The sequence below is a fragment of the Gekko japonicus genome, unplaced genomic scaffold, assembly GCF_001447785.1.
Source record: "Gekko japonicus isolate JY-2015 unplaced genomic scaffold, Gekko_japonicus_V1.1 scaffold103, whole genome shotgun sequence".
NCBI classification, from domain to species: Eukaryota; Metazoa; Chordata; class Lepidosauria; order Squamata; family Gekkonidae; genus Gekko; species Gekko japonicus.
The window spans coordinates 1,374,307-1,385,987 of record NW_015160210.1 but is presented as its reverse complement, the minus strand read 5'-3'; the positions used below and the strand labels follow the sequence as shown (position 1 = coordinate 1,385,987).

The following is an 11,681-nucleotide window of genomic DNA, read 5'->3' as shown; positions in this document are numbered from 1 at the left end:
GTTATTTTTCTGTAGGGGAATGGTGGGTATAAAGATCCATTCTTCTCCTGAACAAAGCAGTCCTGGCGGCTGCAATTGGAAAAGGAAGTTTTAAAAGGCCTTTAAAAATAATCACAGAACTAAATGTAAAGTGTCCTTCTATTTGGAGTTCATAGAATCATAGAGTTGGAAGGGACCTCCAGGGTCATCTAGTCCAGCCCCCTGCACAATGCAGGAAATTCACAAATACCTCCCCCCCCACACCCCCAGTGACCCCTGCTCCGTGCTCAGAAGATGACAAATAATCCTCCAGGATCTCCAGCCAAACTGGCCTGGAGAAGAAATGATTCCTGACCCCAAAGTGGCAATCAGCATTTCCCTGCGCGTGTAAGAATGGGCCATAAGAACTAAGCACTGAGGCAACCCTCTCGTGATCATGATTCACAGCTTCTGAAACTCGGGGGTAAACTGTTGTTGTTTATCCTGTTGCTTTTTCTCTCCCCAGCCCCCGGCACTGATCCCGCCTCCAGGATGCGTGCTGGCGAGCTGGTGAGGCACTCCAAGCTGAATTCAGAACACATCCCGGAGCCGACGCAGAATATACGCAACATCATCAAACAGTACCAGCAGCCCGTCCGGGTCCCAGAGCCCATCAGGTCAGAGTGGAGTTGCCAGGTCTCCTTGTTCCTCTGGCGGGGGGAATTGGGGGGCGTTCCAGGAGTGGGCGGGGACATTGTGTAATGTCCCCGACTTGATGACATCACACAAAAGCGACATCATTGTGTCAGGGACGTTGCGCGGAGATGCTTTGGTATTTGGGCAAAACTCTATGGTTTTTTCACCCTCAAAACTATAAAGTTTGCCCAAATACCAGAGTATCCCCACGCGATGTCCCTGAAGATGATGTCACTTCTGGGAGATGTCATCATGTTGGGCTACCATAAAACCCTGTTTAGGGGAGGGGTTTCCCCCCACCGGCCAGCTGGTCCTTGGTGGAGGGAAGCCCCCACCGGACCTGGGGGTTGGGAACCCTAGGTCAGAAGAGGGCTCCAGAAGACCCGTACCTCTTTTCCCTCTCTTTGCCTATTATGTGCCAAACTATACGTTTAAAGTTTTTAACGTGTGGTGCAGGGGTCCCCAATCTTTTTGAACCTGGAAGTCTGACACAGTGTGGTGGGTGCGGCCAACAAAATGGCCACCACAAAATGGCTGCCACAGGAGGTGGAGCCCGCCACAAAATGGCTGCCGCGGCTTACCTAGAGCTGACTTCTGGCGCAGTTCTAAAAAAAAAATCGCCAGAAATTGTATGGTTTATTATAGAGTTTCTGTCAAGTCCTAGAGTCACCCTTTGTCACTTCCTGTATGAACTTGTGGTAAGTACATGAGGCGATATATATATTATTATTTTTTAAAATTCTCTGGGGACACTGTGCCTCCCACAACCCTCCCACTGGTTGCCAAGCACTGCCTGGCAACCCCGATTCCTCATAATTTCTACCAGTGAGTCCAGAAATATCACACCCAGCTTGAACGCCTCGTTTCCAGACTGCGATTGGCTGATCTGGGGCTCACGTTTGGAATTTGATGATTCCCAACTTAGGTTGCCAGCTCTGGTTTGGGAAATACCTGGAAATTTGAGGGGGTGGGGCCTGAGGAGAGAAGAGTTTGTGGAGGGGAGAAGGTAGAATGCCATAGAGTCCACCTTCCAAAGCGGCCATTTTCTCCAGGGGAACTGATCGCCGTTGCCTGGAGGTCAGCTGTCATAGCTGGAGGTCTCCAGCTACCACGGGGAGTTTGGCCGCCCTATTCCCAACGTTTTTCTCCTTCGTAGGAGGGAAGGTGGGAAGGTTTTTGTGAAGAAGACAGACCCTCACGAAGAAGCCCTGATGATCTTGAAGAAACAGATTTCAGGAACACCAGAACCTCCTCAGGCGGCTCCGGTACGGACCTGAATGCGCGTTGCAGAATTGGGGGTGGGTGAAATGCAGGGGCCATTTCATAGAAAAAGGGGTGCAGGAGCTCATTTGCACAACTCATTTGCATAACTTATTTGCATAACTTATTTGCATATGCCACACCCCCTGACAAAGGGCAGGCAGGCAAGCATGCCTTGGTTCCCTGCCCGATCTTCTTCAGGTGCCCCGCGGCCGCGGGGCACCTGGAGAAGATCGGACAGGGAACCCCGGCATTTAAATCCCTCCCCACTTCCCCGAGTTTTTCCTTCAAAAGCGGAGCGGCTCAGGGGGACAAAGGGGGGCATGTCTGCCTGCCTGCCCTTCCCCTCCCCAGCCAACCTGCCGCAGTGGGCTGGCTGGAGAAGGGATGGAAAGGGGAGGCAGGCAAGCATGCCCGGATTCCCTACTCCTGGGCTTGTTACTCCCGGAACGCCGTTCCAGCTTGTTCCCCCTCGAAATGACCCCTGGTGAAATGACAAGATTACCAGACCCCAGTGGGCACTCCCAAACCTTGCAACTCACGTCCACAAAAGAACTGGCAGACCACTCTTACGCTTCCTCAGGATCTGTGCCATGGGGGGGGCGGGGACTGATCAGCTCGGAAGTCAGACTCAGACTGTGGGAGCCGAGTTCAAGTCCCTGCTCTGCTCACTGGGTGACACATCAACAGAGAGTCTCTCCTTCTCTCTGTCTCTCAACTGACCCTACTTTGCCATTCTGAGCTCATTGGTGACGGGGCAGGGTGAAGTAGCTAGATAAATAGATAGTAGTCATTTGGGCTGGTGGCTGAGATCATCGTTTGCATGTCACAGATTCCAAATTCCATCACCCCTTATATCTCTGCAATGAAAAGGGCTAGAGTGCAGTGTTCCCTCTAAGCTGAGTTACTGTGAGCTAGCTCACAGTGTTTTAGCCTCCGGCTCACACATTTTTGTCTTAACTGAGGAAGGAGGGCTCCAAAGCAGACTAATTTATGCAGCAGCCAAATCGCTCGCTCACAACTTTAACGCCAGCAGGTCACAAAGTAGAATTTTTGCTCACAAGGCTCCACACCTTAGAGGGAGCCAGAGATAGGTTTTTCTTCCAAAATAAAAGCTGGGAACTCAGAGGAGCTAGCAGATCAATTGTAACCATGCAACAGTGTATTGCGATATCTTAGGTGGAAGGGAAGAATGGTGCAATGCTCCCTCTAAGCTGTGGAGTCTTGTGAGCAAAAATTCTACTTTGTGAGCTACTGGCATTAAAGGTGTGAGCCAGCAATTTGGCTACTGCGTAAATCTGTTTGCTCTGGAGTCAGTTTGGTGTAGTGGTTAGGAGCGCGGACTCTAGTCTGGGAGAACCAGGTTTAATTCCCCACTCCTCCACACACAGCTGCTGGATGACCTTGGGCAAGCCATAGTTCTATCAGCGCTGTTCTTGAAAGAGCAGGTTCTCTCAGAGCTCTCTCAGCCCCACCTACCTCACAGGGTGTCTGTTGCGGGGAGGGGAAGGGAAAGGAGTTTGTAAGCTGCTCTGAGACTCCAAGTGAAGGGTGGGGTATAAATCCAATCTTCTCCACCACCACCTCCTCCTCCTCCTCTTCTTCTTCTTCTCCTTCTTCTCCTCCTTCTCTCGAGCCATCCTTCCTGAGCCGGAGGCTAAAAAACTGTGAGCTATCTCACACTAACTCAACTTAGAGCGAACACTGGAATGGTGGTGATGGAGGCCGAATGAAGGAAAAAAGTGCCACTATGAATGCCTCCGCCCCTGTGTAATGTGTAAATTTCATTTGCAGGCTGTCCGGGAACCACCAGTCAAGGAGACAATAGCCTTTGTGAAGCCCGTGACCAGTGCCAACGTTAAGACGGTTGTGCCACCCACCATTCGCCCGCCGCCTGCCATCCCCAGATCATTCCCTGGGGCCTCCCCAGGTAAACAACAATGTCGTAGTCTGTGGGCTGGAACCTCCCAAGCGGGCCAGTTCACACATTAAAGGTAAAGGTAAAGGTCTCCCTTGCTCGAAAGCCAGTCGAGTCCGACTCTAGGGTTGCGGTGCTCATCTCCGTTTCCAAGCCGAAGAGCCAGCGCTGTCCGAAGACGTCTCCGTGGTCATGTGGCCGGCATGACTAAACACCGAGGCGCACGGAACGCTGTTCCCTTCCCACCGAAGTGGTACCTATTTATCTACTTGCAATGTCTTGCTTTCGAACTGCTAGGTTGGCAGGAGCTGGAACCAGAGACGGGAGCTCACTCCGTCATGCGGCACACTCAGGTACCACTTGAGCCACGGCCGCTCCTGCTTCACACATTACGAAGCCCTTATATCTCCCATGTGTCTGGTCAATCAGATGCCCTCTTGGAGTGTTTTGTGTCTGGGACGTCATCCCCAGGCAGGACTGTGGGACGTAGGGCTTAAAACCTTCCCCGCCCCCACAGACCATTTCCCAAGCCCCCTGGAGCCACTATTCCAGGGGTCCTCCCCAACGTGGTGCTCGAGGTTTGACACCTTTCTTGGCGTCCACCAAGTGCTTTTAGAAATGAGTTGGGGTCAGATGGGATGCTTGCCTACCTGGGATTCTGATTGGTCACTGAAGAGCTGGTTAGCTTATGCAGACTGAAATGACATTGGCCCTTTCTGCACTGGCAGCTTGCTTTGGAGAATCCGAGGAGTTGAGCCTTAAGGGGTGACTTCGCAGTCACACGCATTCCCTCTGCACTGTTTTCCCTCCCTCCAGTTTATTTATTTGTGTATTCTGTATGCATTCTGCATCTACGAGCAAAACCGGCATTTTTTGAGCTAATTGGCTGCTTTGTCTAAGATGAAGAGAAAGGCAAACTTCTCTTAAAACTTTCAACTGCAGACCCAACACCTCCCTCCCTCCCTGATTCTACAAAAGGGAAGGGAGGGGGAAATTCAGGCCCACACATGCAAAACTGACACATTTGGGAGCAGGGAATCCCCTAGTCCTTTATATTTGCTGATTCCTTCTTATGTTCTCTCTGGCTTTTTTAAAGTTTGCCTGAGCGGGAGGACACATCCTCTTTTGTCTTTGGAGAAGGAGGGAAAGAAAACAGAACAGGGAGGGAGCGTCAACCTGAAGAGAGAGAGGCGGAAACGGGGGAGGACGGTGGGCAGCTCTTAAATACCCGCAGAAACAATTCTACTTTAGAAAGGATTAGCGATTCGAGAGCAGATGAGAACAACGAATTGTAGCAAAAGGAGTTTTGGTAACTGCAGGGCAACAGTGTGTTGGAAGCAGTCTGAATGCAGTTCCCTGTAAAACGAATACAGAAGTAAGAAAAAGTCTCGACACAAACTGGAAGTGGAAGTGGAAGGGAATGCAGAATGGAAGAATAGGACGCACTCAGAAACTGAGGCAAAATACAGGTGCACAAAAGGTCACGGTTTTTGCAGTAGCCACTACCGCAGTGTTTGTTTTGTTTTCTCTCACTCCTCTCTTTTCCAATGTATTTTTTAAAAAATACCCCTCTTCTCCCCCTGTACTCAAGCTTCCTCAGTGTGGCTGGCTCCATCTTGTGTGGCAGCCATTTTGTGGCTCGCCGCACCTCCTGTGGCAGCCATTTTGTGGTTGTGCCCATTACTCTGTGTCAGAATTCCGAAGGTGCCTACAGGCTCAAAAAGGTTTGGGGACCCCTGTACTGATATCCCAAACGGGGCAAATAGCAACTCCCAAGGAATGATCTTTCCAGGTTGAAGAAATGGTGTGGGGAATGGGCGGCTCCACCCCTTTATTATCATGGAAGGTGTAGACCTCTGGAGAAAAACATCTGTGACCCCCTGCCCATATAGTTGTTGATTAGTAATTCCTTCCCAGTGCCCGTCTTGCGGCAACTAGGCTCCGAGGATGAACAAGTCCAAGCACAGACACAGCTTCACCGCCGGGTCAGCAGCGAGTTCTACGCTTACCGCAACGTCTCCTGGAAAATCTACCTTCGCAAAGAGGTATTTGTCCTGAAGTGAGGCTGTCGGTATCTTGGTGAGGAAGAATTTAAAAACTACTGTGGTTTATAACATCGTATGCTGTGTGGGCGGGACAGCTGAGCAAACAGGGATTTTTCTCTCTTGTCTTCATGCTGATTGACTGAAACTAATTGGCAGCGGATTGTCACAGGCTGGGGTGCCCATCAAAGGGAGCCCAGGACAGGCCAAGAAGACAGTGCAGAGTCCAAGAAGCCAAGCCGGGGTCGGGAGCCAGAAACAAAGAGCCAAGTCCAAAATCACTAACCAGAAATGTAGTCCAAAGCCAAGCTGGGGTCAGGAGCCAGGAACACAGAGCCAAGTCCAAAGCCAGGGGGGTCTGAAGGTCTAGGTGCAAGAGCCGAGCCGGAGTGGATGCAAGCAGCACGAAGCTGACTTGTTGCTTCCACAAAGGGTACTGCCCAGAGTGTGGAGTTAAACGCTGCTATCAATTAGCCAGCTGCATGGTCAGCCAGGCTTCTGTTAGAACTCTGGGCTAGCTGAGCGTCTCCCCTGTAGCCTGGCCTCTCTTTGCCTGGTTGCTAAGTTTTGCCGCAGTCACTCCCTTAAATGAGTCACATGTGGGGGTGAGTCAGGAGGACTTTCAGCTTGCAGTTCTTCCCCCTTATCTGGGCCAGGTGTGAAGACTGCTGTTGCAGGCACTTGCCAGCTACCCTCCTGTGCTGCTTCAGAGGGGCCAGCTGTGGTTTCTGCAGGCTATGTCAGCTCATCCTCATCCATGCCCATGACATGGATATCCCAAAGGAAAGATAATGTGTCATTAACTTGTGGAACTCCCTGCCACAAGATGTAGTGAAGGGATGGATTTGCTCCATAGGGGGGTTTTGCTCAATCTGTGGAGGAAAATAGGACTAACAACCCTTATTAGCCGCTGCCTCTCGATATGGATTTCTCCCTACCAAGAAGGAAAAAGTAGAGATCTGGGATGGTGTAGTGGTTAGGGTGTCAAAATAGGATCCAGGAGGCTCGGGTTCGAATCCCCTGCTCTTCCATGGAAACTCGTCGGGTGAACTTTGGCCAGTCTCTCTCCACCTAGCCTACCTCACAGGGTTAGAATTGCAAGGATAAAATGGAGGAGAGGAGAATATGTTGTGAGCTGATCTGTGTCCCCACTGGAGAGAAAAGCAAGGGTATTAAATACATAAGTTGAGAAGGACCGCTGCCTCATTGCACGGACAGAGGGCTTCTGGGAAGCATCTGAATTTCCTCCGTTGGAAGCGAGATACTGGAATAGCTCATCAGATCCAGCAAGACTCTTCTTATTTAGAAATAAAATTAGGAACAAAGATTGCAGCTGATTATTTATCTATTATTTACTTCAGCCAGGGCTTTTTTTGTAGAAAAAGCCCAGCAGGAACTCATTAGCATAACAGGCCACACCCAACAGCAAAAACTCATTAGCATAGTAGGCCACACCCTGACAGCACAGCACATTAGCATATTAGGCCACACCCCCATGTCACCAGAAGTGTTGTCACCCAGCCACACCCACCTTTTGCTTCTTATTCTGTTTACCTTGTTTGTTGTCAAAACCCAGGGCCTTTTTTTGTAGCAGGAACCCTTTGCATGTTAGACCACACACCCCGAATGTAGCCAATCCTAATGAGTTTCTGCTGTTGGGTGTGCCCTATTATGCTAATGAGTTCCTGCTGGGCATGGCCAACTCAGGAGCCAGCTGGAACTCTGTTCCTGTGCATTCCTGTTTTTCCAAAAATCGCCCTGCCTTCAGCTGTTCCCCGCCTTCCTCCCAAAGGGGACCCAAAGCAGCTTACATCGTTTTCGTCTCCTGCATTTTATCCTCACAACAACCCTGTGAGGTAGGTTAGGCTGAGAGTCAGATGACTGGCCCAAGGCCACTCAGCGCATTTTCCATGGCAGAGCTGGGATTTGAACTGGGGTATCCTGAAGAAGAAGAAGAAGAAGAAGAAGAAGAGATTGGATTTATACCCCGCCCTTCATTTCCCGAAGGAGTCTCAGAGTGGCTTACAAACTCCTTTCCCTTCCCCTCCCCACAACAGGCACCCTGTGGGGTGGGTGGGGCTGAGAGAGTGCTTTCAGGACTGCCCTTGAGAGAATAGCTCTGAGAGAACTTGTGACTGACCCAAGGTCACACCAGCAGCTGCACGTGGAGGAGTGGGGAATCAAACCCGGTTCACCCAGATTAGAGTCTGCGCTCCTAACCACAACACGAAACTGGCTCTCCTGGATCCTTGTGAGCCACTTTGACCACCACACCATCCTGTCTCCCTGACTTGCATGCAACACTGCCTGGAGAAGATCGTCTTTTCCCCTGGTGAATAATCTTCCATCTTCTGGTCTGTTTCCTTGCAGGTTTTCTACCCCAAGGACACCATCAATAACCCTCTTCTGCTGGATCTCATTTTCCGGCAGGTGAGCTTCTCCAGGTTTGCCTGTAGCCCACAGCATCCGGACTGGACTTCCTTTCCTAAAACCTCTTCCTACATTCAATGCTCGGTTGCACATGACTCAAGCGCTCCTGGCTTCTCTCTCGTCCTATGCATTATGTACTCGTTGACGCTGCTGACTTTGATTGATTTTTATCTTCTGTGATTTGTTTTAATATTGTTATCATAAAGTGGGGGGAGGGGAGAGACAGTCTTTGGTCAATGGGGGGGATAAATACTATATATATATATAGCTTTCACCCCAGCATCATCCGCATGAAATGATACCAAGAATACGGGGTTGAGAACAATTACTCATGCTTACCCGAAAGGAAGATGACTCCCCCCCCTTTAAAAATGTTACACACAAACAAAATTATATTACTCTAACTTGTATGCAAATGTATTATTATTATTTTTCAATAATTTTTATTTTATAAAAGACAAACAAAACATATAAACATACAAACATAAAACCGGGGATTTTGTTTACATCATTGTTTTTCCTAGTTAGTAACCGCATACATTATCCAGTTTTTATTTTTAGCTTTTCCCTTCCTTATAGTTATAGTTGGATATAGTTAAATATATAGTTCATCTTTTCTTCTGTTTTGGTTATATGTCTAAAAAGTTTAATTATTGTTCTCTTCCATCCATTTATAAAGTTTTGACCATGTAATCTCAAAGCTTCTTTCCTTATGTCCTCTCAGAACTGAACTAAATTGCCCATCTCTGCTGTTCCAAGTATTTTGCTTATAATTCCTTCTTTTGAAGGGACTTAATTCCTTCTCCAATATGCAGATTTATTATTTATCTCATTTATATCCTGTGTTTTCCCCGTTGGAGACCCAAAACAGCTTACATTGTTCTCCTTCCCTCCATTTTATCCTCACAACAACCCTGTGAGGTAGGTGAGGCCCATAGTGTGTGACTGGCAACTGGCCCCAAGGTCCTTCAGGGTGCTTCCATGGCACGAGTGGGGATTTGAACCTGGGTCTCCCAGATCCAAGTCCAACACTCTAACCCAGAGGTATCGAACTCATTTGTTACGATGGCCAGATCAGACATAAATGTCACTTTGTCGGGCTGGGCCATGTGTGCCATAAAATGTAAAGCCAGGTAATCTGGAGATATAAACTTTATAAAAGACACAGGCAAACCCAATTAACAATATTAGTGTTCACACAAAATACAAACAAAAGCAATTTATTCCTAGCAGTGAAAACAATTGATTTACTAGGGAGCCCACAAAAGCCACAATAAAGGGGGAGCACCTTACATTTCCATACATACCAGTTGCTTGCGGGCCGGGTAAGAGTCCTGGACAGGTCAGTTCTGCCCCTGGGAGTTACGTTTGACACCCCTGCAAACCAGTACACCATGCTAACCCCTTATTTTTCTTAATAGATCTCCTGGGGGTGGGGAGGTCCCTACAATCTTCTTTCCAGATAAACAGGGATAACATTGGAGAGCATGAGAGCCACTGTGGCATTAGAAGAAGAAGAGGAGGAGGAAGAGGATATTGGATTTATACCCCGCCCTTCACTTGGAGTCTCAGAGCGGCGTACAAACTCCTTTCCCTTCCCCTCCCCACAGTGGACACCCTTTGTGGTAGGTGGGGCTGAGAGAGCTATCTCGAGGAGAGAACAGCTCTGAGAGAACTTATGACTGACCCAAGGTCATCCAGCAGCTGCAAGTGGAGGCATGGGAATCAAACCTGGTTCTCCCAGATTAGAGTCCGTATACTTAACCACTGTATCAAACTGGCTCTCTAGTGCTTGAGAGTGTCAGAATAGTATCCCCACTTGTTCCGTGGAAAACTCACTGGGCGACCTTGGGCCGGCCACGCATTCTCAGCCTAGCCTACCTCATAGGGTTGTTGGGAGGATAAAATGGAGAAGAGGAGAAGGATGTGAGCGCCTTTGGGTCCCCCTTGGGGAGAAAGACCAAGGTATAAAGGAGTTAAATAAAATAAACAAATAGGCATTGATAACTCTTCCCCAAGGTGCTTCCATCTGACGTGATGGATTTCTTCCGCAGATCTTCAATGATACGATGTCTGAGGCCTGCATCCGCATTACCCAGTCAGAGAGGATGCGTATGAAAGCTCTCTTTGGTAAGCTTTGGGGGTTGGGTTTGGTGCAGCAGTACTGGTAGTGTGTCCCGTTTGGTTGCCACAAAACCACGAAAGAATTGGGCTTGTTTCTGGCACGAATACGAGGGATAAAGTTGCTGGACTCAGGTTGAGAAATTCCTGGAGATTTGGGGCAAGGGGTGGAGTCTGAGGAGAGCAGGGTTCGGGGTGTGCAAAAAAGAAAAAAGAACATTCGGCCGATTCGGATTCGGCCAAATCAGGCAGAATCCATTTCGGCCAGCAGTAAGACTCCGGCATGTCAGTTTTGTCAGTACCAACCGATTCTTTTGGCCAGCTGAATGTCAATTTCAGCCCCATTATATCCTATGGGTCATTGAAGTCAATGGCAAAAACATAGGGTATATTCTGGGGGCTGGAGGGGTTTGAGGGAGAGGCTCCAAGCTCACAGGGTAGCTGCGGGAGCCTCTCCCCAAGATACCCACCAAGTTTCAAGAACATTGGACTAGGGGGTCCAATTATACGGGCCCCCAAACAGGCTGCCCCCATCCCCTCCATTCTTCTCTATGGTGGGGAAAAAGTTACTTTTCCTCCACTGTGCTGTTAGTGGCTCAGGGGGAGAGGACGTTTGAGGGAGAGGCTCCAAATTTTCAGGGTAGCTTCTGGAGCAATTGAACCAGTGGGCTCAATTCTATGAGCACCCAAACAGGTTACCCCCATTACCTCCATTGTTTCCAATGGGGAAACCCAGCCGGCAGCGCTTAAGGCAGGCAAGCAGGCAGCACCCAGCAGTCAGACTATTGTGTAGTGGGAGCCGCATGGATCGACGACAGACAACGACGTGGTGCATAGCACGCTTTATTAGGCACACAACAAGACAAAGACAAACGGCCGGCAGGCCAACTATATACACACCTGGGGACCTCCCCTTGGTCACCATTGGTGGGTTTGAATCTCCCGCCATGGCTCCCATTGGTTCCCCAGTGGTGGGACTAGAATCCTAGTCCCCATTGTCTTCCCAGACTGAAGCTCGGGTATATGCCCTGACCTCCGGTGGCGGTCAGTGGACACAACACCCCTCCCCCCATAGTCCGGAACCACTCCTAGGTGGCATAGTCTTTCAGGTACGCTGGGGGCTGTCGCACCCTTGCCGATCGTCTGGGGCCCTGTGCTGGGGCCACCTGGGTTCCGCCCTCCGGTGCGGAAGCCGGCGGTGGAGCTGGGGCCTTGGTGGTCTCCAGCTCGGGTTCTGGGGGCCCTGCCTCTGCTGT

At 49.7% G+C, this 11,681-nt stretch overlaps 1 protein-coding gene across 1 annotated transcript in view; it reads left to right on the top strand.

Moving 5' to 3' along the window:
• MYO15A (myosin XVA) overlaps window positions 1-11,681 on the top strand; it is a 139,935-nt gene that overhangs the window by 85,070 nt on the left and 43,184 nt on the right. The window contains exons 39-45 of the mRNA XM_015409244.1: window positions 485-635; window positions 1,811-1,919; window positions 3,733-3,808; window positions 3,867-3,893; window positions 5,795-5,877; window positions 8,245-8,304; window positions 10,359-10,434. Of these exons, the coding sequence (XP_015264730.1) occupies window positions 485-635; window positions 1,811-1,919; window positions 3,733-3,808; window positions 3,867-3,893; window positions 5,795-5,877; window positions 8,245-8,304; window positions 10,359-10,434 (582 nt within the window). The remainder of the gene's footprint in view (window positions 1-484; window positions 636-1,810; window positions 1,920-3,732; window positions 3,809-3,866; window positions 3,894-5,794; window positions 5,878-8,244; window positions 8,305-10,358; window positions 10,435-11,681) is intronic.